The sequence below is a fragment of the Eublepharis macularius genome, chromosome 3 (genome assembly GCF_028583425.1).
Source record: "Eublepharis macularius isolate TG4126 chromosome 3, MPM_Emac_v1.0, whole genome shotgun sequence".
NCBI lineage: Eukaryota > Metazoa > Chordata > Lepidosauria > Squamata > Eublepharidae > Eublepharis > Eublepharis macularius.
This window is the reverse complement of record NC_072792.1, coordinates 56,429,641-56,455,413: the sequence shown is the minus strand read 5'-3', so window position 1 is coordinate 56,455,413 and position 25,773 is coordinate 56,429,641. Positions and strand designations below refer to the sequence as shown.

Genomic DNA, 25,773 nt, shown 5'->3' with positions numbered 1-25,773 from the left:
CACCTGCAGCTGTCGGGCCAGTGCTTTCCCACTGTGCAGTAAGAACCAAACTGAAACACACGAACTTTTCTGTGTGCATGCGCTTGCTTGCACGTGTGTGTGTGGGAGGGGGAGTCATTTCAGATTTGTTTCCTGAATTTGTCTCACCATTCTGGAAGCTGCTTTAACAAACCAAACCAGCAATTTCTAGGTGTGTATTCAGCTCGTTTGTTTTGTTTTGCACGCCATAATGAACAATAGGTAGTTTTGTCAGGGGGCAAACTGGGAAATGGAAAGAAAAACTGAAGAAGTAAAGTTAGGCTTTCTGGTGGATCTCAGAACCAAAATTCAGAGGCAGTTACAGACTGAGGAAGGACCCAGGACAAGTTAAGAAAAAGGCAATGGGAGAACAGAAAGCAGGTTTAAAGGTATGAGCAGGTCATGCAAAATTCTCTTTCAAAATAAATTCTGTGCAGACTTTTACAACTGAATTGTGTGTACAGCTTGGCACATCAGATCTTTCAACTAAGTTTACAATCCAGTATTCAGTTAATTCAATTGCAACACTCATAAATTTATTCTGGAGTGATCTGACAGCATGCGTAGTGGTTAGAGTATCAGATCAGGATCTAGGAGACCTAGGTTTGAGTGTCCACTCTGCCCTAGAAGCTCACTGATTGGTCTCGGGCAGTTACTTTCTTTCCATTTAACCACTGCAGAGGTTTGTTGTGAGAATAAAATGGAAGTGGGGAAACCGATGTAAGCTGCTTTGGGTCCTTATTGGGGAGCAGAGTGGGGTATAAATATGAATAAAACATACGTTGATGGACCTATATTGGGGATTCTCCCTTTCTAATCAGAGTTAAAGTGATATGGCATTGAAAGAACAACAGTTTTTATGTTCGATATTACATATGCTCCCTTTTGGTTTTATAGTTTAATTTTTATTTTAAAAAATCTCAATAAATCTCAGGGAGAAAAAAAATTAAGATGCTGATTTGTTTTGTCTTTAGGTTATGTGAGGTACTTAACCTTGACCCCAGGCATGTCCTGATCGCAGAAGTAATCTTCACAAACATTGGAGGGGCTTCTACAGCTATTGGAGACCCACCAAATGTGATTATTGTTTCTAAGCAGGAGTTGAGGAAGGCGGTATGTATTGCTGTCTATCGTGTTAATGAAAGAAATACAAATGTGTTCTTTGGTAATACTGATCTGCTTTTCTTACTGCGCTGGAAATGAGAGACAGTGTATCTGTTCTTCTGTTGGAATGGCACAGAAACATTATTTTTTTCCCGACTTGTTCTGTAAGAGAAAAAACATTTCTTGTTACTTATTAATCTGCTTTAAATTAAGGGATGGAAGTTGTTACAGGTCCCTTTCTCCCGAGATTGTCTCTGTGTGCAAGCACATATGATTCTGGCTTCCAGTTAAGCAGAAGTTTCAGTTTTATAGAAGATTTAGTCGCCTTCTCACTTTTCCTTAATCTTTTGATGTACTATTGACTTGGAGACAGATTTACAATATAATGTTTCATCAGACTAGGTGAATAAACACAAACGAGTTCTTATACAACAACGTTATGATGCCAAAGTTATATTTGTTTGGTTTTATTGAGTATATATGAGTATAGGCTTTTCTTAAACAGAACACAACATGCACGTGCGAAGATTCTTTGCTGTCCTGAGACTTTTCGTAGTTTTTACTTCAATTGAAAATGTGAAGCTGTCTTGTAATTTGGTCTATCTAGTTCAATAATGTCTTTCTACTGTGACTCTCCAGAGTCTTAAGCAGGAAAACATCTTTCTTGATAGCTGTTACCTATCCTTTAAAATAGAAGTGCCAGAGTTTACACTCACATTCAAAGCAAGTGCTCTCTCACTGAGGCATTTCCATGGCTGTGGATAACATGAGAACACCCTACCTTTCTTCCCAGTGGGTACCCAAAGTGGCTTACATAATTCTCCTCTCCTCCATTTTATCTCCACAACAACCCTGTAAGGTAGATTAGGCTGAGAGTGTGTGATTGGCCCAAGGTCATCCAGGAACTTTCCAAAGCAGAGTGAAGATTCCAGCTTGGTTCTCCCAGATTATAACTCAGTGCTCTAACTACTACACCATGCTGGCTGTCATGTGTACCTTACAGCTTTTTGCTTATTTTATTTAAGTTATTGAATTGTATTTTTTTTGTGACTGCCTGCTACTTCCATATTGAATGACATTGTTGCCAACCGTTTCTGATCAAAGGGATGGAGCCTGTATGTGTAGAATTTGTGCATGCGTTGGAATACTACTCACATGTGGTGAATTTATATAGTGCAGCCAGGGCATTTAGTCACAAGTAGGGATCCCTACTTAGTCACAAATAGGGATGTGGTCAATGCACTTGCTCACACTCTCCCTCTGCATATGTTGGTCCTGTACACAGATATGTCACTTATACTTTCTGATAAAAACGTCCTACAAATGACAAGGAAATTATTGATGGCTTCTGTCAGTCTTCAGCCCCCACTGAGATTTTTCTGTGTGATTCCAAACATGGGAGGATTACTTGGGAAAATAAGTGATCACTTCTCATGTGCAAATGGACCCCTTTAACTATTGTGGTTTTATGAACAATGGGTCAGATAATTAGCACTAAGTATATGTATGCCACTGTAGATAATGTTACGAATGCTTCCTAAACTGGAGTTATAGTATATTAGACTGTCTCTCTCTGTGCACATACATAATTCTCATAAGCCAACCTGATAGTTCCAAAGTTGTACATTTTAAAACTGTCTGATTGCTTGTTTTTTTAAAGTTCTTATCAGAAAAATTAAATACTGTGTCAAGAACTCTGTTTGTAGAGGCTGAAATCTGGAAGCCGTTTATTGCTTAAAATTAAATTAAAACAAAATAATAAAAAACTATATTTTCTGCTGCACTTAGAAAAACTCTTTCTTATTTTACAGCCTCTGCCTCAAGTTAGGTTGAAAAATATATTGCTCAAAGACTGTTGGAATAAATTTGGATATGACAATTTGTTAATTAAATTACAGTGATAGGGATGTACTCAGTAGAAATACACAGATGAATTAAAATGGGAAATATTTTCAATGGTGATTAATTTATAATAGCCCCTCTTCCCCAGTCTACAAAGAAATTAAATTGAAGGCATCCATTTACATAAAAGAAGAAAATTCTTCTTTGTGCCCTTTTATTGGTTTATGACTTAGATGACGACTATGCATTAAAAAAGAAGACTCATGCAGATCATCTATGATACTAGGTGAAGGTAGTCCCCCGTGCAAGCACTGAGTCATTACTGACCCATGGGGGGACGTCGCAGCATGATGTTTTCTTGGCAGACTTTTGTTACGGGGTGGTTTGCCATTGCCTTCCCCAGTCATCTACACATTAGCCCCAGGAAACTGGGTATTCACTTTACCGACCTCGGAAGGATGGAAGGCTGAGTCAACCTTGAGCCGGCTACCTGAAGGTAGTCCCCTGTGCAAGCACTGAGTCATTACTGACCAATGGGGGGACGTCGCAGCATGATGTTTTCTTGGCAGACTTTTGTTACGGGGTGGTTTGCCATTGCCTTCCCAAGTCATCTACACGTGAGCCCCAGGAAACTGGGTACTCACTTTACTGACCTCAGAAGGACGGAAGGCTGAGTCAACCTTGAGCCGGCTACCTGAACCCAGCTTCCACCAGGATTGAACTCAGTTAATGAGCAGAGCTTGGGCTGCAGTACTGCAGCTTACCATTCTACACCACGGGGATCTTCTCATCTATGGTACTACAGTTTCAAAAAATACAGGGCCAGGGGCCTTTATGTTATAATTGTACTAACATTGTAAGTCAGTTCAGAATGCCATGATGAAGTGCTACTGATATCCTGCCAACAACCACTTTCCTTAGATGTGACACAATATCTTTGTGAAATCTTGTTGCGGGGCATAGAACTGAGCAGAAGTCAGGATGTGAGCCCTCACTGGGTTTTAAGCCTGAAATCTGAGAGAAGGTGAGAGCCAGTGTGGTGTAGTATTTAGAGTGCTGGACTACCACCTGGGACAACCAGGTTTGAATCCCAGTTCTGCCTTGGAAACTTGCTGGGGGACCTTGGGCCAGCCACACGCACACACTCAGCCTCACCCACCTCACAGGGTTGTTCTGAGGGTAAAATGGAGGAGAGGAGAATTATGGATCCCCATGGGGGAGAAAGGTGGGGTATAAATGAAGTGCATAAATAAAATTAGTAATTGATGATATGGCCTGTCTGCTACCATTCAGAGGGTTGGGTTCAACAATGCATGAGTGGAAAGGAAGAAGTCCAGTTCTGCCTACTGAAGCAATAACACAAGAGCTGCAGCAATATTTAGTGCTTCAATATAATTTTCAGTGAAATAACAGTGCACTTATGGAGCCATAGAATGTACAACAGCATGACTTTATGTATTTTCTTTTTTGACATTGTGTCTGAAAAAATATCTTGTGTTACCTTTTGTGCATGTGGGAATGGATTGTTAGAATATAATCAGTTTCACTTAGCACAAGGTTCCGCTTGCACAAGGACTGTTGTGCATGCAGAAATCTTTAATATGTTCCACCTCAGTTTTTGCTGAAGGCTGAGCCAGCCACAAAGCTTATTATTAGCAATAGGCCAGAGTAGGTTATGTGGCACTTCTTAATTAGGGATATGCAAACACCCATTGGCTTGGCTCACTCATTGCTCATCAGTTGTAAGCAATCCCTCAACAGGCTCTTTAGTTGCCTCTGAGAGGCCTGATACTCTTTGCCAGGCCACTCCTTGCATGTAGAATTGTGCATCTTCCATTTTTCCTGCACTGTACCACACTACATTTGAGGAGTTGGCCAGTGAGCAGCATTAGATCCCTCACCAGGAACTCTGCACCTTCCCCTGCTGCTGCCTAACAGGATCCCTGAATCCTCTGCTGCTGCCACCCATTTGGTTGCTTGTGGCTAACCAAGGTGAGATGGGGAGATGAGAGGCTCAGCCTGCAGTTGATTGTTGCAGTAAAGCATGGAGTGCTTGAAGGATTGAAGGATTTTAGCAGGCACAGGAAAGTGTGGGAAATCTCATTCTCAGAAAAGACGCTGAACAAATGGAAGCCAAACTGCCTGCTTCCGCTTTGAAATCGGAGTTGTCTGGAATTTGTAAAAAAACCCGCCAGTGTTCAGTAAGTGGCCCATCCCTTTAACAGCATGTGGAAATGGCCAAGGTCATTTACACTCAGTAAAAAAATATCTAATATAAACATGCCAACACCCATACAAAACATTAAAAAATGAGCAAAAATCAGAGCAACAATTTATAGCAGCAATATACAACGCAATGCTTGGATAAAAATTTCCAGAGATCAAAACAATTAAAAACTATCTTGAACAAACAAAAATATTTGCCTGGGGTAAGCCAGGGGGCCTTCTAATCAGGCCTTCTCTGTCATGGCTACCCAGCTGTGGAAGTGAGGGGATGCAAAGAAAACCCTGAAAGCATGAATGCAGCATCTGGGCAGGACTGTGTTTAAGCATGCAAATATACCCTGAGTTGCTATTAAAAGTTTGTCCTGATTGTTGAATTAAACAGTGTTAAACAGCATTTTTACTTCAGTATTTCTAAGCACAGATTAGTTTTACTGTCATGCTAGTGTCATTAGCAATCTGTTAAGGAGTTGGGAAATGGCATTTACTACTGTAATGTTGGAATCTCACTCTGTTTAATTCTTTGACACTTAACTTTTTCTTAGAAATTTTAGGCATAGAACGTCCCTATTATTTTTTAAAATCAGATGTATCTATTTTTGAGATTTAGGATTAGCTAGGAAGAGAGTGATAAATAGAAGCATGGTACACTCATAAATTTTTAACATCTGTGTCTTTGAGGCTCTAGAGACTGTAACTATTTCACATCTTAGCTTTACCAGTCCTGAGGGGTCATAAAATATTGGACCATAAAATAAAAGTGTCGTCTAAAGTTACAGAGCATTTTTCCAGGATAATTCCATAAAACTTTCGGCAACTTTGTAAATCCATTATTTATTTTTAATTTGATAGTCTAGAACAGTCTGACTTTGTGGACTGCTGGTCTGTTGGAACAATCTTTGTGCTATTCATAATTTCAATTTTCAGAAGAATCTACCATGATTACTAATTCATTTCAAATGATTACATTACTTTTCAAATTAAATATTCCCTGGTACATTGCCAGTTTGGTTCCGCTTGACAACAAGAATTTTTTTCTGTAATGCTAATAATCTAAAACTGCTTCAGTCTGTGGGAATGCCTCCTGTGAAATGGAGTGAGCATGGAAATGGCAAATTCTGTGCACTGGCCTTGCTTATAAACAAATTAATAAAATGTCTGCAGTACAAAGAATGAATTTTCTAGAAATTTGTCTTGCTCCCTTGCATATATCAGAATTACCTGCTACAGCTGTTCTCACAAAGCATCTATTTATATCAAAATGTCAAGGACATAATCCTTTTAAAATAGATGCTTGCAAGCAAGGAATTCAATCAGTACATGAATTCAGCTCTTACCTTTTTGTGGCTGTCACTGTCCCTTTAGCAAGAGCTCTTACAAGTTCAAGCTATCACCATTCCAGCAAGATGCAAATGTGGAAGAGGACCTAAGAAGCCAATGCGGATGAACAGAGCTGTGTGATGAGCTAAAGAAGAAAAAGGAGATGTTCAAGAAATGGAGGGAAGGAAACGCATCTAAAGAATTGTATCTAGGGAGTAACTAGGCACTGTAGGACAGCCATCAGAGAGGCCAAAGCTCAGAATGAGCTGAGACTGACTGGGGGGCTCAGCACATTAAAAATGCTCTTCAGAGGATCAAATGGAAGGTAAAGGGGGTGATACCCTCATTGCTGGGTGAAAATAGAACAACACTGGCAGAGGACAGAAAGAAGGCAGAAAGGGTCAATGCCTATTGTGCTTCAGTTTTCTCCCTGAAGGAGAGAAAAGGCCCACCTAGAGATTGTAGTAGGCAAAGCATGGCTTTGGGGCTGCTGGTTGACATGGGTAGAGAAGTTGTGGAGAAGTACCTTGCTGCAGTGGATGTGTACAAATTCTCTAGGCCAGATGGGGTCACCCGAGAGTACTTAAAGAACTTTCAAAAGAGCTTGCAGACCTTTTGTTGATCATCTCCCAGGCCTCTTGGAAGACAGGTGATGTGCTGGAAGACTGGAGAAGGGCAAATGTCATCCCAAGCTTCAAGAAAGGGAAAAAGGACAATCCTGGGAACTACAAGCCAGTTAGCCTCACCTCTGTCCCGAAGATAATGGACCAGATAATAAAGGCATCAATCTGCAAGCATCTGACAGACAACATGATGATATGGGGAACTCAGCACAGATTTGTCCTTAACAGGTCCCACCAGACCACTCTCATCTGCTTCTGTGACCGAATGACAGGCTTACTGGATGGCGGGAATGCTGTTGATGTAGTTTATCTGGATTTCAGTAAAGCTTTCGACAAGGTTCCTCATGATGTTCTGATGGGTAAACTGGAGAACTGTGGACAGGACTCTAGGATGGTTAGATGGATAGGGAACTGGCTGGATAACTGCACCCAAAGAATAATTGTCAATGGCATCATGTCTGATTGAAGGAAGGTGTCCAATGGAGAGCCACAGGGCTCAGTTCTGGGCCCAGTGCTTTTCAATATTTTTATAAATTATCTGGATGGGAGAGTGAAGAGATTCCTCATTAAATTTGCTGATGACAACAAAGTGGGAGGAGTAGCAAACTCCTTTGAAGATAGAGATAGAATTCTACAAGATCTGAACACACTGGAAAAGTGGGCACTGGGCAGATTTGAATAAGATGCAATTTAACATAAATAAGTGCCAGATTCTGCACCTGGGTAACAAAATGCAAAGCATGCATACTGGATGAGGAATAAACTTCTGGGTAGCAGTGTGTATGAACAAGATCTTGGAATACAGGTGGATGGGAAGCTAAGTATGAGCAGTCAGTGTGATGCAGCAGCAAAAAAAGGCAAGTGCAATCTTGAGGTGTATCAACAAAGGCAAAACATCCAAATCACTGGATGCCATTGTCTCACTATATACCACATTGGTCAGGCCCCACCTGGAGTACTGGAGTACCTGGAGTACTGTGTACAGTTCTGGAGGCCTTATTTCAAAAAAGATGTGGCTAAATTGGAATGGGTGCAGAGGAGAGCAACCAGGATGATCAGGGGCCTGGAGACCAAGCCCTACGTGGAAATACTGAGGGAGTTGGGAATGGTCAGTTTGGAGAAGAGGTTGAGGGAAGCCACGATTGCTTTCTTCAAGTATTTAAAAGGATACTTAGGGAGGGAAGGGAGTGTTCCTGTTGGCAACAGAGGATACAATGGGTTTAAACTTCAAGATGGAAGATATTGGCTGGACATTAGGAAAAACTTGGCTGCCTAGCGTTATGATGGGTTCCCTCTCATTGGCAGTCTTCAGAGAATGAAGGGATGCTTTAGGCTGTTCTTGCACTGGGCAGGGCATTGGACTAGATGGTCTGTAAGGTACCTTGCAATTCTATGATTCTATGATTCAGGACACAAATCAGTATAAAATTCCCATTCTATGTAATTCTGAAAGTATCAGTTACTTTGACCAAGTCCAGACCAGAGATTCAGCTATCTATATCTCTTATATCCCAGTCTTCTTCTTGCCTACCATACTCTCCTGCCAACACTGCATAGCCATTCCTGTTTCTAGTCCTCATTTGAGCCTTTGTCTCACTCCTACTTTCACATTGGTTTCTCCTTTATCCAAGACGATGTTTCCAATGCTCATGGTTTCCTGAGATCCCTGTTTTTCAGCGCATAATATCTTTGAGTTGTTGTCTCCTTCCCTAATACACAGTCACTCCTGAACTTAAGCAGTATGGCTTGGATCATATGCCTTGCATCTGTCTGCATAGCTCTTATGGAGGTGGATCCTCCACTGTGGAATAGGGGTGTGTGCACATGCGTGTGCACCCACCCACCCACAAAATATGGATTTGGAATTCTGGGATATCAAAAAAATCCAGTATCCTTGAAATCTGGGTAAGATTCTTTAGTCCGGTTCAGCAAGATTAGAGAATCCCGGATGTATCCAGCCATTATACCCTATGGGGAAAACTATCTGGGGGGCTTGGGTGGTATTTTTCAAGCAAACCTCTCCAAATTTGCAGAAGAATTATGTTTGATTGTTCACTAAAGACCCCTTCAAGTTTCAGGAAGATTGGATGCTGGAGTCCAATTCTATGGACCCCTGAATAAGCTGCCCCCAGCCACTGTCCTGTGTTTCAGCTGGTGGGAAAAAAATCCAAGCTTGTTCTCAGGCAAAAACACACAGGGGCAAGGCAGCCACTGGTCAAGAGAAAGCCCCACAGAACCAGAATGAAGCAATGGAATTGCCCCAGAACCAAAGTGCCCCCTGAACAAGGTGCCTGAAGCTGAACTGGCATAAATTTGCCTATAAAAGTCTGTTCAGAAAGCTGGATCTCACACCCTTACTGTAGAATGCATTTCTCTGGCACTAGGTGCTTTCTGCTCACTGAAACACACTTGTGTGAGTAAGAAATACCTAGAACCAGAAGAAGATGTTCCATAGCAGAGGGCCACATCTACAACAGAAAACAGTAGTTGGCAAGCACCAGTAAGGTACAGTATCCGAGCTGAAGAGATTTCTTCAAAACTTATTTTATTTGTCTACTCCACATGTTCTCTCTCTCTGTTTTAAGGCCATCACATCATTGTGCATTCTTATCCCTCCTGGGGTTTCTCCATTTTTCTCAGATCTTTCTCAAACCTGCTTTGCTCCAAAATTTTGGGAAAGATCAAAGTAAAGCCTGGATGGCTGCTATGTGGGTAGGAAAATTCGTATTTGCCCACCTAGGTGTAGGGTTGCCAGCTCCCCTTACCTTCATAGCAAGGGACTGGTGTCAGAATGTAGGAAGGACCCCTGATTTAGCCTCCTTGCATGCATGCTCTGGAGGCCTTGATGATGTCACTGCTGGTTGAAAACTGGAAGCTACTGGGTCTCAGGGGGCCAAAATTGGCTGGAAATGTAGCATTTTATCATTTTCAACCAGAAGTTCATCACTGGGGCCTCTGGAGCATATGTGAGCACCATGTTGCTGTATGCTCCAATGTCTCCTAGCCTCCCTTACTGCTCTTTCCTCCCTACAGGGGGCTGGCATCCCTACCTATGTGGCAGTTATTTTCCCTGACTTTGTCCCTGTAGCATCCATCTCCTCCCGCAGCCATTGAGAGCCTTTTATTTTTTTTTAAATTAACACTAGATTAGCTTTATATCAACAACAGATGTAGCAAGTTCTCTTAATTCTCAGCTTTTATAAAAAAGAGTAAGTCTCTAGCCTCATCCTTTGTGGAGATATAAGGGGAATGGCATATCTCTGCAATGGGAGGGGCTAGAAACTTTTTAAAATAATGAAAGATGGGAATTCAAAGAACAAGTTACAAATATTGTTATAATTGTATAGCAATATAATAATATTATAGTTTCAATACTTTCTTATAAAATTTCAAAAGATTTCAGACTTGGCAATATGGGTTTCGTGATGTGGCCTCTGTATTTTCCTTTTCCTAGTACAGATTTATTTATTTGTTTCCTTTATAGCCCAACTTGCTTGCTGAGTCTCAAGGCAGGTTGTTAAGAGCTAGACACGATGAATGTTTAACTGAATCTTCTTTCTTCGGCATTTTTTTGTGTGCTGTCAGATTTTCATTTCTGCAGGGAAGGTTTCAGGAAAAAGGTCTTTCTTCCCCAAATATCAATTGTAAATTCTTATAAGCAGAATCAATATATTTGCTTAATTTTACTAACCTTCTGACACCGTAACCATACAGAATTCCAATCCAGGTTTTTTAAAATAACCTTGCAAAAAACAAATAAAGCAGATATGGTGTTGAGATTCCAATTTTTTAAAAAAAATTGCTAAACTTGGTTGAAAACAAATGAAAATTCCATAATGTTAATTAAGCTTCTGCCCGCAGTGATGAAGACCTAAAGATATGATAGTCAAAGTTAAGCTGCTGTAAGCTATTGATTTTAATGGGCGAGAGTGATGCATGTGCTTAACTTTAACACTCTTAATTTTGACTGGACTGTGACCTGGAGACAACATGGATACCTTTATGCTATTGTGGGTTGGAAGTGCGGCTTGGCACTGATGATGACACTGTCTTTCCCCTTCTGCTCTCCCAGGGACTGGATTTTGCAGCATTTACAGGACATATGTTTGTGGGAATTTGTCTTGTGCTTCTGGTTTCCTTTCCTTTCCTGCGGCTTCTCTACTGGAACAAAAAGCTTTACAACAAAGAGCCAAGTGAAATTGTTGGTAAGTTTATGTATGAAATTTTGTGATTCATAGTTGGACATAAAAATGAGCGCTAAAGAGTATTTTTATGTTATGGATTGGAACTGTTGTCAAATCCCATCATTCCCTCAGTGATAATAGTTTAATGTCCCCCCCCCCTTTCATTTAGTCCTGAAGGCTTTAGTTTCACTTATTGAACTGTTCAGTTTTGAGATTTGTTATTGGCAGAATGTGGTGTTGCCAAGTAGGCCCCCTCCCCTGCTTTAAGGCCTGCCATGAACTGTGTTAAAGTTTCCTGCATTGCTGTTTCACTGCTACATCAAAGATTGCTTTGCACGTGTGTGTTCTGATACACGTGTCAGTTTCCTGCCTGCGTGTCAATTATCTTGCTGCTGCAATAGACTGTGTAGTTTACTGACTCCATGTTTGGGTGACTGCACAAAGGACTCTCTTTCTGGGCAGCCCTGCCCTGACCTGTATCTGGACTTCCTAGTGTGCGTTTGGACTGTGTTACAAGTGTGCCCCGTGCCTGCATTGCCATCTGCCACGGACCGTGCCTGTTCCCTGCTTTGGACTGTGTTTTAAAGTGTTGTTTCCCCTGCCTCCATGGAAGTCTGCCTCATATGGGCCCAAGCCGCTGCTAGCAGCCGGGCGCCTGCCGGGGAAACCTCCAGCGAGCCTGGCTAGGCGCTCCCTGGTCAGTTCCCGCCTGGAGCCTCCCGCGAGCCGGTCGCCGAGCTTGCCCTCGCTACCGGGCAACCTGCTAACCAGCCCCAGCTATGCCCAGCCGGCATCCATGTTCTCAGGCAGCCAGAAAACCCTGGGAAGAAGACTGCTTTGAGAAGCCATTTCGGCGAAGCGGGCACACCACGTCCGCAGCGAGAGCCCCTCGCCCCGCTCTGCATATCTTAGGAGCTGCCCCGGAGAAGAACTAAGTGCTGACCATCCCAAGCACTTAGAGAATGCATCTCAAAGAAACCTCCGCATTCCAGAAGCTGATGACATCAGGACAAGCCCTGTCCGCTGGAACATCCTTTCAGCCCACTTGGATTTCCCCCTCCCTCTTTTGTCCCCTCTTCCTGAGGTGTCACTTATCACAATCTGATTACCAAAGTGGCCCATCCAAGCCATTCAGTAGCCCATTAGACCCTTTGTTTTAAACTGTGAGAACCACCAAGTACAGCACCAGCCCCAGGGTACGTTTTGGGGTATTTAAGCTGGTCTCCCAGACCACTCGGTGCCTCGGCCATTCCTATCCAGACTTCCTTGCTGTCCGTCTGTGGTCCCAGTGCTGGCATTGGGCCACCCTCGCTGCTGTGTCTCTGCTTCGCTCCAGGATAAGTGAGTATTCCCCCCCATCATCGTTGGGAACCAGCTAATGCGAACGTCTCTGTATTTCCTACTCTGTATTTCCTAGATCTTGTGTGTTCCTTGTATGATTGTGCAAGCTAGGCTTACGCTACACTCAATACACGTGTTTGGAACTTATTTGTTGTCTGCCTCTTTTTCACTAGAGTGTCTGGGATCGGGACCTCCGTAAACATAGGTTATGATCCGCGCTTAATATTTAGTTACAGACTGCTATAGCTAATTCCCCATTATAATAAAGAGCAGTTCTGGTAACAGTTTACTGGTGGAGAATGCGGGCATAACCCAGTTCGTGTGAACGCACGTGAGTCGACACGCGTGTCTTCAGCGAACTGACTTAGAGGAAAATTTTCCAGACCTCAGTGTAAAGAGCGCAATTTAGCTCAGGGAATTAAAAGTGTGAGTGTGTGTGGCTCTAGCGAGCATTTCCTATCTTGTGGGTTGGCTTTTCCCCATTTCCTCCTTCAGCCAGCTTTGGACTACTTGCCTTTTGTGGTGCACCGCGAGGCCCTCCAGCCGTTATAACCGGTGTACTGTGGGTGAGGACCTCTGAACTGGTGAAGTTCCTGGCCACCTTCCGGGCCGCCTAAACGCGTCTATGTGGGTGGGATCCCAGAAGTAGGCTCTAGATATATACGCATATATATATCCTGAAGCAGCACATATAAAACTCTTTTCCGCCCTCCCCCGTCTCTCCTAAGCCCGTCCAAACCCCCGTTCCTGCCAGCACTTAGGCTTCAATCCCCGCTCCGGAGGAAACGTGAAGGGATCGATAGTCCGTTTGTTCAGTCAGTTTAGCTTTGGGAATCTAAAGCCAGGTTCCTGAAGCCCCGCGGCAGCCAGCCGCACCGTGCTTAAGAGTTTTAAGGTAGACTCTTGGGCGCCTTTCCGCTTGCGAGTTTTAAGTCAGACTCGTGAGCGCACCTCGCTTGGGAGTCAGTGGGACTCTTGGGCACACTTTTGCTTGGGAGTTGTTAGAACTCTTGAGCGCACCTCGCTTGGGAGTACAGTAAGCTTTACTCCTGGGCACTTTTGCTTGAGGACTTGCAGAGGCAGTCCTTGAGCGCATTTAGTCTTTTGGTCGAGGCTTGGAGACAGTTTAATCGTTTGTCTCTGAGCGCGAGGCCTGGGGACACTTTGAGTTTAGTTCTTGGGCAGAGAGCTTGAGAGCATTTGCAGCTTCTGAGCAGAGGCTTGGAAGCATTTCTGGTTGCCTGAGCAGAGGCTTGGGAACACTTTTTGGTTTTCTGAGCAGAGGCTTGGGAGACCCCCCTAATTGCAGTTTCCGAGTATAGGCTTGGGAGACCCCTGAGCTTTGGCTTCTGAGCAGAGGCTTGGAAGCACTGAGCGTTTTTGGTTCTTGGGCTGAGAGAGCTTGAGAGCACCTTCTGAGCCAGTAAACTTTTCCTGGTCCCGTGGCTTGTAGGCAAGCTTGAAACGGGAATAGGAATTTTCCCTTCTCCCCCGGTGGAGAAGAACCGAGCGTAGAACCCTTAAAAATACCCTTGTGAACCTAAAAGTAGAACCTTAAAACCCCCTGGTAAAAACCCTTGAGGACCCGAGGGAAGGATAAACCTCCCAAAAGGAACATAGAGAGGAAGAAGTTGTTAAAACCCTTGAGCAGCTTTAATCGCCCCACCCCTGGTGTCGCTGACCTACTCTTTAACCTCCCCCGAGGTCAGCCTTAAACGAAAGTAAAAATGTACCGGGCAAACCCCACCGTGCCCCGCCTGGAGAAGTGGCTAGTTAAGAAGGGAGATTGCCCTTGGGAAGCCGGTTCCTTCAAGGGACCCGACCCACTCCAGATAGTTAGAAGTGCCTTCCAAGATTTTTGTGACAAAGAGAAACCCAAGTCGAGCAAGAAGGACAGATACGGAGCTTGGGCACTTTTTACTGCCTTACAGGACAGCGTGTCCCTGATAAATAAATTACATATTGCGCAGGAAGATAGTGAGCAGGAAATAGAGAGGCTCAGATTGGCCCAAGACAAAGAAAGGAAGGAGCTAGAGGAAAAAGCAAAGAGAGAACAGGACGCCCTGCATCTAGAAATCCAGAGTCTCAGGGCCAAACTAGCCGAGCAGGAGAGAGACCATGAGGAGAAAGCAGTTGAGTGGCGCGCTGAACGCGTCAATTTCATATTGGAAAAACAAGGATTAACCACTGCCCTTCAGGACGCCCAGCACAAGGCTGAGGCGGCCACCGCTCGTGCCGATATGGCTGAGCATGCAATAATCGAGGGACAGGAAAGAATCGCTAAACTAACCCATGCCGCCCAGTTCATGGCAGAGCACAATCACTCCAAGGTAGCTTCGGCGGACCACTCCGCTTGTAAGAGGGAGCTAGAGGCCCTAAAGCAGCACCTGGGAATGCAGCAGGCCGTAATCTCAGCCGTGCATCCCGCAGCCCTCTTGGCCCTCCCCGAAGGTAGTACCGACAGCTGGTCACCCCCTTCGTCCCAGCCCGAGGAAGCTCCACAGCCCCTCCATCCGATAGCTACCAAAGAAATTGTCACCACAGACGATGATGGCAGGAAGACAGACCGAATAGTTAAGGAGACCCGCAATTGGAGGCCCGATGAGCTCCAAGCCATAGCGGATCGAATGGGACCCCTGAACCGAGACTCAGCTATACAATGGTTTGCTCACGTGACCATGTCCCAACCCTCCGCCAGTGGCTCCGATGTAGCTCAGCTGGCTCGCCATTGTGCCAGCCCCGAAATAGTCACCTCTCTCAACGCATATATTTCTAACCGGAGACTAGCCACTCGCAGTCAGTATGGTGCCATGAAAGAGTTGTGCGCCTTCCTGTGGCCCACCAAGAGTTTAAAAGCCCTGTATATTGCAGAGTCTCAAAAACCCGGAGAGGATCCAGAGGCATATTTAGCCAGGAAACAGCTCCTAGCCGAACTAGCAGACGAGGTAGACTTAGACTTGAGCGACATGCCGGACTTCGACGACTTAGAGTTTAGGAGGGCAGTCATAGATGGACTCAACAGCACCACCCGCCTGGCCCTAGCAGGAGTAGAGCCCGGGAGCATTACATGGGGAGAGCTGGAATCCCGCATCAGGAGCATTGCTGGCCTGTTGCGAGAGACCGGCGCCATCCGCCATGTGAAGTCCCCGGCCTCTCGTAGAAAGGAGAGCGAGCCGATAAGTGCAGTCACCTATGCCAATCATGGCCCCCACTCTCAATACCGACCGCAGGGACGCAGCCCGTACCCGGAGGCAAGGGGAGGGATCCTGAGGGGAAGGAGCAGTAGCTTTAACCGGGGAAGAGGACCAAGGGACTACCGCCCGGGAGTTTCCTTTGCGCCCACCCCGAGTTACGGCTCTTCCTCCCAGCAAGGACCCCACGAGCCCCGATTACAGGAGGCGCCCCTAGCCCCTTCTCACTCGCGAGCATCACACCCGTACAATCATCAGGTCTACCCGCCTCCAGATCAGTCTAACGCTTGGGGAGCATCGCAGGGCGACCACGAGGGCTACCGGGACCGCGGCAGCACGCCCCAGTCCAGGGACTCCCTCCGTTGGGAACTATGGATGCGCCTCAAAAACATTGGAGCGAACATGGAGCTATTCGATGGGAAGCCCACGTCCGTTCTAATGAAGGCGATCATGGAGTGGGAAGACCAGCAACAGCCCCCAGTACCTCCGTCAGCGCCCCCTTTACCGCCAGACCCTCCCTTCTCGAGTCCCCCGATAGCTGCGGTCCGGGAACGACCGAGCTCCAACAACCCCTTTAGAGGAAGCTCCGCTTCCACCGACCAGTGTGCAGGATCAGAATAGGGTTGCCCCGAGTCCCAGTCTCCCTCCGTGGGCATAGTTGCCAAACTAAAGCCGGACACATGGGGGAGACCGACAGTAAAGGCAGGGATCGGGACTCCCGGGGAAAAGAAGAAGCCTGCCACTCTCCTCATAGATACCGGGGCTTCACTTAATATACTCCGGCCCACCTTAGTCACGAAGGGCACCCAGACCCCCACAACCATGCAACTCGCCGGTTTTGGAGGCGGCATGCAGGAATCCCCGGTCTGGCAGGATATCCCCCTCTCCGTTGGGAACCTGGCCACCCGGATTTCGGCATGCGCAAACCGGGGAGAAGATGACGGACTTTTGGGCATGCCATTTTTCCGTGCCGAGGGACTGACCATTGACCTAGCAAATGGGCTCCTGTGGCGCATCCCAGGAGGCCCAGACTTTGTCAATGCAGTCCATCGATGTGCAGCCCTTAAGGCCCCCCTTCCTCTCGCCCCCATCACAGGAGACCCCTGGGTTCAGGACTTTCCCGAAGTGTGGGTGACAGACAAGGCCGAGTGTGGGATAGTGAAGGGCGCCTGCGTCCTGATTGAAGGAAAGGACCCCCCTCCTCAACGACAGTACAAGTACCCAGCGGAAGCTGAGGCAGGGATAGCCAAAACTATAGAAGGACTCCTTGAGTGGGACGTCATACTCCCGATGCAGTCCATCTGCAACGCCCCATTGTGGCCAGTTCTAAAAGCAGATGGAGTGACCTGGAGAATGACGGTCGACTTCCGTGCCCTGAATGCCACCACCCCTCCAGTGGCCCCGGTTGTGGCCAAGTACAATGAGATCCTAACGGCCATTGCCGCTGGGTCCCGGTTCTACTCGGTCATAGACCTGGCCAACGCTTTCCACTCCATCCGGTTGCATGAGTCTTGCTGGTACAAGTTCGCGTTCACTTTCCGCGGCCAGCAATACGCATTCAAACGGACACCCCAGGGATTCCACTCCAGCCCCAGTATCTGTCATGCCCATGTAGTCCAGATGTGGGAACGCCTCCAACCCTCCTCGAGGCCCCATGTACTGAGCTACGTGGATGACATTTTAGTCCACGCCCCCACGGAAGAATTAGCCCGCCAAATCACCAGGGAAGTCCTGGAACTCCTCCGCGAGACTGGGTTCAAGGCTAGCAGGGAAAAGGCCCAATTGGTTCAGACCAGCGTCAAGTACCTGGGTCTGACCCTGGGACCCGAGGGTCGCACCCCGGATGCCCAGCGAATGGAGGTCATTTCCAAGCTGCCAGCACCCACCGATGTCCCCTCCCTCAGAGCCCTTCTAGGAACTTTTAACTTTTCCCGAGACTTCATCGAGTCCTTTGCAGACAAGGCTCGCCCCCTTTATGCTCTCCTCAAGAAGAACACTCCCTGGGAGTGGGGACCGGAGCAACAGACAGCCTTAGCCGAGCTGAAGCGCAGTCTGGCCGCAGCCCCGGCCCTAGCCCATCCAGATGTCACCCAGCCGTTCTTTATTCAGTTAGCAGTGTCAGACAAGAGCATAGGAGCCACGCTCACCCAGCAGCAAGCGGGAACCGCTAGAGTAGTAGCCTATGCCTCTCGCAATCTAACTTCAGTAGAGACCAAGTTTAGCCCATGCGAAAAGACTTGCCTCGCTCTAGTTTGGAGTCTGACCCATTGGGAATTTATCATAGGAGGGTCACGCACAATAGTTCAAACCACTCACACGCCTCTCAAATATATCCTGTCGGGAAAAATACAAGATGGACAAGTCTCAAACGCCCGCATAGCGCAGTGGACCCTGGCCCTAGTCAACCGCGGAGTAGAATTTAAAAGGGAAGCCACCGAGCCACCAGCCCCCTATGGCCTGTTAGTAACTGGAACCGAGCACGAGTGCCCCCTGGACCCGCCACCGCAGGTTGTCTGGCCAGTCACTTGGGGAGTCCCGCTAGAGGAAGCCCGACAGAACGGCTTCACATGCTGGTTCTGTGACGGCTCCTCCTTCCACGTTGGAGGCTCCCCCCGGACAGGCTACGGCGCCGTGCGAGTGAGCGACGCCCATACTCTCAAAGGTCCAGCCCGCCCCCATTCCAGCCAAGCGGCTGAGGTGCAAGCGCTTCTGGCAGTGCTTGAGTTTGAGCCCCCAGAAAGCCCGCTTGCCATTTACACAGACTCGGATTGGACGGCCAAAGCCGCCACGGTCTGGCTCCCGGTGTGGCAGAATCAGGGGTGGAGAGCAAGTGATGGGAAACCCGTAGCCCACCTACAGCTATGGCAGCAAGTAGCAGCACTCCTTCAGTCCCGCTCAGGCCCAACGCAGGTTACCCATGTCAAGGGACACCAGAAGACAAACTCAGAGACCGCTTATTGGAATGACCAGGCAGACCTCGCAGCCAAGGCAGCCGCCACTGAAAATGCTCCCCTACCGGAACCAGCTACCGATTGCCCCTTACACCCTGTCACCACCCGCGCACAAGCCCGCAGCCAGGCTCAGGGAACTACGGGAACACTAGACCTAGCGCAACTACAGCTATCTGACCCAGAAGTAGCTGACCTCCTAACCGCAGGAAGAGATCAGACAGGAAGACTAATGATCCGAGAAGAGGAAGGCATAGTTTGGGCAGTGGATGCAGCCGGCGAGCGCCACTGGGTAGTGCCATTGGAAGTTAGGGCTGACTTAATTCAGTTTGTCCACGAGCAGGGACACCGAGGCAAGGACCTGACTCTGGAAAGGGTAAAAGAGGTTGGATGGTGGCCTGGCATGCGCACCGAGGTAGCGCAATGGGTAGACAACTGTCTGTCCTGCGCTATGGTCAATGCAGACCCCACCGGACCTAGAGCTCCCTTCCAGCATCAGAGAATTGACGGACCCTGGGCTCGCATACAGATTGACTTTATCGGCCCCCTTCCCCCCACTCCACGCGGCAATCGCTACTGTCTCACTGTCATAGACCCCTTTAGCAAATGGGTCGAAGCGTTTCCGTGCAAGCGCAACAATGCAGCCACCACAGCCAAACTATTGTTCAACAATGTCTTTTCAAGATGGGGCATCGTGAGAGTCATGGACTCCGATTTAGGCTCACACTTCATCGGAGAAGTCACCCAGGAGCTTTGCAAGGCGCTAGGCATCCAGCAGCGCTTCCACATAGCCGGCCACCCTCAAGCCTCGGGCGCCATAGAAAGAACCAACCGGACCCTCAAGGAGGCTCTCCGCAAAATGGTTCGCTCCTCCGGGAGAGACTGGGATGAAAAACTCCCCATAATCCTAATGGCCATCAGAGGCACCACCGCAGTTCACGGGCTCACCCCCCATATGGTAATGACAGGGCGAAGAATGCAGCTCCCGGAAGCCTTCTGGCTAGATACGCAGCTCCCTTCTGATATGCAGCCCGTAGTGATTAATGACGCCTGGGTCCAGGATCTGCTCTCATCCATACACGCTGTCCACATGCAAGTGGCCCAGAAGTTGGGCACCGCTCAGAAAGATATGGACCGCAAATTAGGATGGGTCAGGAACCCCAGGCAGTGGGAGGAAGGACAGCTCGTTCTGTACAGGAAGTTCTCGCAAAAGGCACATTCACTAGCAGCCAAATGGCAGGGCCCAGTCCCCATCACGAAAAGAGTCTCCCCAGCCGTCTATCAGGTAGCTATCCAGAGAAAGACAGGAGGCACTTGGTTAAAATACTTTCACGCCTCTCAGTTAAAAGAATGGAAAGGGAAGCCGCTGCAAACTGCCCCTCCTGTGTATGATCCTGGGGGAGCCGCCACCAGCCCAGCCCCCCTCTGCCCAGTGATTCGCCAGATATCCCTTCACCCTGGGCCAGAGATACCCTGTGTCCCCTTAGACCAGACCTTTTTAGCCTTAGTATAAAAGAAACAGTAGAATATGTAGATATAGGTGTGAATGTCAAAAGTTTTTCCAGTTCTATTCTTTAACTTCATTAGGCGGGCCCCACAGTTGGGACCCTTGGGGAAGACACGGCAACCAAAGCCAAATAGGACCACCACCGAGAGTGATTCTTAATTGGATTGTAAGCCGCATGTTCGGGAAAAAATTGCACAGGCAAAAGAGATTTGCTGTGTGTGAAAGTGTTTGGAGAGGCTTTAGCCCAAAAGTGAATGTAGTCTTCCAACGTTGAAACCACCAAAAAAGGTGATTTCTTTGTTTGAAAACATTTCACCCGCCGTGCTGGTGAAGATCCCGCATCTACGTAGATTCGGGGTCTCACCTGCCAGACCCACGCTTTCGCATGATGGTCGGCTTTGGCTTTGAGGGCCGTGCCTCCCCTGGAAAAGGATCCCCAAATAGCCCAATATCCCTCTTTTACTAATGTTCATATTCGTCATGGTGAGTTGCTATACGGCGCCACCAGTCCATACGCTTTAGTGCAAAGGTAAAAGACCCGCCAGTATTTTGTAAATATGTTACCTCTGGAATATGTTATTGAGGTGCGTTCGCTACGCACAAGGGGCAGCGTGCCTCATTTACATAGCCAGGATCCCCCGCGCCAAGATGACCCCCGAATAACCCAGACCCAGTGGCGCCGGCAGATCTCGGCCGTCTCCGCCGCTTTTCGATAAACGCTGCCGAGCACCTTCGGCTCCACCTCGGCCCTTTCCGCCAGCAGCCGCTCGCCCCACGTACTGAAATCTTTTCCCTTGCCCGTACCGTACAAGGGAAAAGAAGGGGGGGAGACATATTGAAGTTATAATGAAGCCCTGCCAGGCACCCCAAGTAAGGGCAACCTAAAAGCACCCCACACCCGTATGCTTCTTGCTCAGTGTATTTTTCTTTTTGGTGCTCAGTGTATTTTTCGTTTTGCCCGGTGTACCCTTTTTTTTAAACCAGAAAATGGGGCCTCCCGAGGGAGTCCCTCCAAAAATTGCTAGTCCTGCAAATATATGACGAAGGCCTATTTTTGAAAATTAAAGCGAGGGCCCCCGTCTGCAGCAACCCTTATAGCTACTGGATACCGCTCTTTAGTTTTCTTTCCTTTTCAAAACGGCAAGGCCAGGCCGAGCCGGACAGATAGCTCTCAGCCCGCAAAATAAAAACAGCCCGCCACCGAGCAAGGGGCACCTGAAGGCCACATAGTCCAGACACCCAGGGACCCCTGGGGCGAGTTTGCATAATCCCGCCTGACGTACAGCCGACCCTTGCCCGACGTAAAGACGTTTACCCTCTGAAATATACATGCTTTAGGAAGAAGCCCCCGCACAGGAGTTCCCCAGAGCAACAAGCTGGAAGGCTCGCTTAGTGCTCCGGGACTTCTCGTTCGAGCCCCACCTAATAATAGTGCTGGCAGAAAAACGCCCCCCCCTTTTTTCTTTTTCCCTACTTCACTTCATTTATTTTGCTGCAATAAACTCAGGGAACCTGTACTTATATCCGCAGATCTCCCCAGGATCTTTTCACCACAAAAGGAAAAGGAAGGCCAGGAGATGAGGCACCTGGCTACTCTGTGTTTGCTCGTGCTGGCAGGCACCCTAATAGAGGGACGCCCGTCCAAATTAATGCCCCACCCCCATTGGAGATGTATCAATACCCTAGCAGGGAATGAAATGATGGTCTGCAAAGTTGTGCAGCAGATTAACATGACCACCCCTACGGATCGCACTAACTTCCGCAGTTGCGAAGAGCAGTGGATCCGACCCCCAGAACTTGTTATTTTATGTGTGGGAGTAAAAACTCTGTCTCAAGAATTAGTCTGCTACTCGCCCACGGATACAGTTTCACCACTTGCTCCGATTCCATGTATGTTTCTTCCCCGTATCAGGCCAGCCCCCACCGCAGTCCCGGTGGTAGACAAATATACCACCCCTGCCAACTTCGAAACCTCGCCATTTGTCACTGAGGCTTTCGGACCATACTGTGAAGTTATCTTAGTGTCGGCCGCAGTATGGAAGGCAGGAGACCCCTTTAGAATGACCATCCTACTAGGCACTACTACCATTGAATCTGCATCAGTCACTATCACGCCCCCTTCAGGCGCAGTTCTCTCCTTTGCTATAGAGCGCTGGGAGAACCTGACCTGGATTGTAAAAGAGGAAGACCTAGCCAAACATGGCCCACCCGATTGGATACTGGTTCAACAGACGCCCGAATGCCAAACCAAGCCCCTAGTAGAGAAATTTCACCGGCTTGGGCTGCTCTTTGTAAATTTGACTCACGAACCAGGCAATTATTCCCTGCTGATCCGGACCCAGGAGACCCACACCATCCAAATTGACCCTTTGATTGCTAGCAATGAACAATTAAGCCAAGGCGGCACGCATATAGTGGGCTCCCATGTTTTGAAGACTGACATTCGAGAGAGAGTTCTAGTCCGCCCGCAAATGTCTTTAAAAGAGATCCGCATCGACTTAGCTGAGCTAAATGTAACCCAGAGGCTGCCGCAGTGCGCTCCCTATCTGGAGGCCGGTAGCAAGGGTTGGAATGCATGGCTACAACTGTGGATCAATCCCTCCCCCTCTCTCTCGCGTGCCAGACGAAGCATTGCCGACTGGACTGCTCCTGCAGCCGGAGGCTTAGCAATCATGGATTCGGTCAACATTGAGACTCTCGCTAATAAGTTTGCCCATGTCACGACTAGCATCTCCGACTTAGGTAAACCGGTGGTGCAGTCTCTAAATTCCATTTCGAATGGGCAACACGAGATCAGCTCCATTTTAGTTAACTGGGAGAGTCAAATTGAAAGAGATTTTTCTCTGCTGCTCAAAGGAACACAGTCTTTGGAACGCAACATGTCAATAGCCATGGCATGTATGCAAGCCCAACAATTAAATCAGGCTGTGGCCATGGGGCTAATTCGGCAAGCCACGGACGGGCACTTGCCCCTGGAAATTAAAAGATTGATTACGCCCAAATTGTCACCTATAGAACTGGAGCTTGAATCCTGGTGGTCTCTTGTAAATTCCTCATTCTCACCGACCACCCAGGAGCTTAAACTATTTTTATTAACGGCCAGTGCGCACGAGTCATTCCATGTGTATCCAGTCGTGCCTCTGGGACTCCAAGTCAGCGACACCGACGTCCTCTACGCCAGACACCCCGACCATTGGGCCCGCTTCACCCCGACCGGATGGCAGCTCGTCAGCCTCCAAGGGTGCCAGCATCGAGACCAGACCGGCTTCATTTGCCAGGACCAAGCCTTTGCACCTCATCACCCCTGTGTAGCCCCGCAAGTCGACGCCCTCAACGAGTGCTCTTTTGAGGTGGTCCGGGAGAACAGCTCCGCTGTCGTCTACCTTGGGAAAGGATGTGCCTGCGTGCGAACGGCCTGTGACTTCGTGATCCTGAACTCGTTCCAGCTGAAGCCCGTGATCCCGGGAGTCAATCGCTGCTTTTGCAACCTGTCTTCGGTAGCAGCCTGCGACTTCACCTACACGGTACCGGTCTGGACCCAAGAAGAGATCCTGGTGGCACCCTCCATCTATCGACATGTGAAGCCCATTCCCCTTGGCATCGGTCTGGAATTAATTCACGAGCTCCTGACCCACCCGCAGCTCCACCGCACCCTCCAGAGCATCCAGAGGGACGGGGATACCACTGCTTTGGTTGTGTCCCACAACGGAAAGGAGATTTTGGATCTTGTCCAGCGGATTAAGACCACCGGTGAGCACTCGTGGTGGGAAACCCTCTTTGGCTGGAGCCCCACTGCCACTGGAATTTACAATTTGGCTCTGCACCCGATCGTTGTTATTTTGGTTTTCCAAGTTTTGTTGTGTGCCTCACTGCTTTATTTGGGCTGTTGGAGCCGCCGACAGCTCCAGCAACTCCAGCTGTCTCACCGCTTGGATCACTATAACCCCGACCTTCTTCTGCCCTAATGGTTATTCTTGGCGCCTTCCTTTAACCCTTGTTTGTTTTATTGCTTGTGCTGGTATGAACTATGCTTGTGTTGTTATGATTATGTGTACGGATCCTGAACCAGCCCCATGGACGCTCTGCTGCCGGACACCGCTCCGAGGCCCTCTTGTGGACTAGGGGGGGACATATTTCTCTGCCTCCCAGCCCACGGCCCTTCTCCAAACGACCGCCAGCAACGCCACCGCCATGAGGACTAGAACTGTGTGTCTGAAGCCCTTCTCGCCGCCCAACCGACCCTGCTCTGCAGATTGACGCAGACAGCAAGGGGGGGTGGAAGTGTGTTTTGGAGCACATGGACTAAGTTTGCTTGTTCTTGTGTATATGCAACCCAGTCCAGCAGCTGTACTGCGGACTGAGCCGTCTGTGATCTTTGTTACTCTATGGTCTTATGAATTTCTTGCCATTGCTTCTTATGAATTTTAACTCCCATGAATTTAGCCCCGAACTAGCCCCTCCCTCTATCTATCGCAAGTGCGCCCATGATCTTCCCATGAACTGGGACCCTTTTTATCACCCCCCATTAACTTTATCCCTATGAATTTGATTTTAACCTTAGGAATTGCCTTTTTAACCTGACTCCCTCCGCCGAGGTAATTCTAGCATATCTATTATTTTATGAATTTGGTTTTAACCGGGACCCCTACTGAACGGTCTCTTTTAAAGGTTATTTTATTTCTGATTTTAAGCTCGATGAATTTGGTTTTAATCTGACTATATGAGTTGGTCTTTTAATTGCAGAGTTTATTTTTCTGTCCCCTATGAGCCCTTCCGCCGCTTACCCCTCATGAATTATTTCCACGCACTTGCTTCTACTCTTGCTGCTTTTATTGGTTTTAACCTCCCGAATCATTGCTTTTAATCCTATGTATTTATGTATTTATGGTTTTAATTATCTATGAATTGTTCAATCTATGAATTGTTCAACCCTTGATGAATTGGTCTATGCCTTGCTTGCACATTTCACTTTACCTTGTATGAATTGCTTTTAATCCTACATTCATGAATTGAACCATGAATTGTCTTTGCTTTTAAATCTTATGCCTATGAATTGATCCATGTATATTAATTGCCCCTGGTTTTTAGTGCTTTTAACCCATCATGAATTCCATATGAATTACCTCCCGCCATGAATTGATCAATGTACCCAAACATGAATTGTTGTTGTTTATATGCATGAATCGATCATTGCTGCCTATTACTATGAATTACTATTGCTATGAATTATTGCTATTTATTCTGACGATTGCACTTAGCACACCCCCTGGTGTGAACCCAGAGACCTGCAGCCCATTGGCTGATCTAAATTGCACTTATTCGGTTAGGTGGTTCTCCAAACTAAATTTTTGAGTGACGCCTCCTCCCCCTTCCCTTCCCACTCCTTCCTCGCTCGAAGCTCGACCACCGGACATTGCCGACCACCTCGCCTTTGAAGTCAAGTTCGGAGACCCACGCGCCTGACGTCACGGG

The 25,773-nt window shown here is 47.6% G+C and overlaps 1 protein-coding gene across 1 annotated transcript in view; it reads left to right on the top strand.

Annotated features, from left to right (window-relative positions):
• OCA2 (OCA2 melanosomal transmembrane protein) overlaps positions 1-25,773 on the top strand; it is a 279,690-nt gene that overhangs the window by 94,350 nt on the left and 159,567 nt on the right. Inside the window, exons 13-14 of the mRNA XM_054974145.1 lie at positions 993-1,131; positions 11,203-11,335. Of these exons, the coding sequence (XP_054830120.1) occupies positions 993-1,131; positions 11,203-11,335 (272 nt within the window). The remainder of the gene's footprint in view (positions 1-992; positions 1,132-11,202; positions 11,336-25,773) is intronic.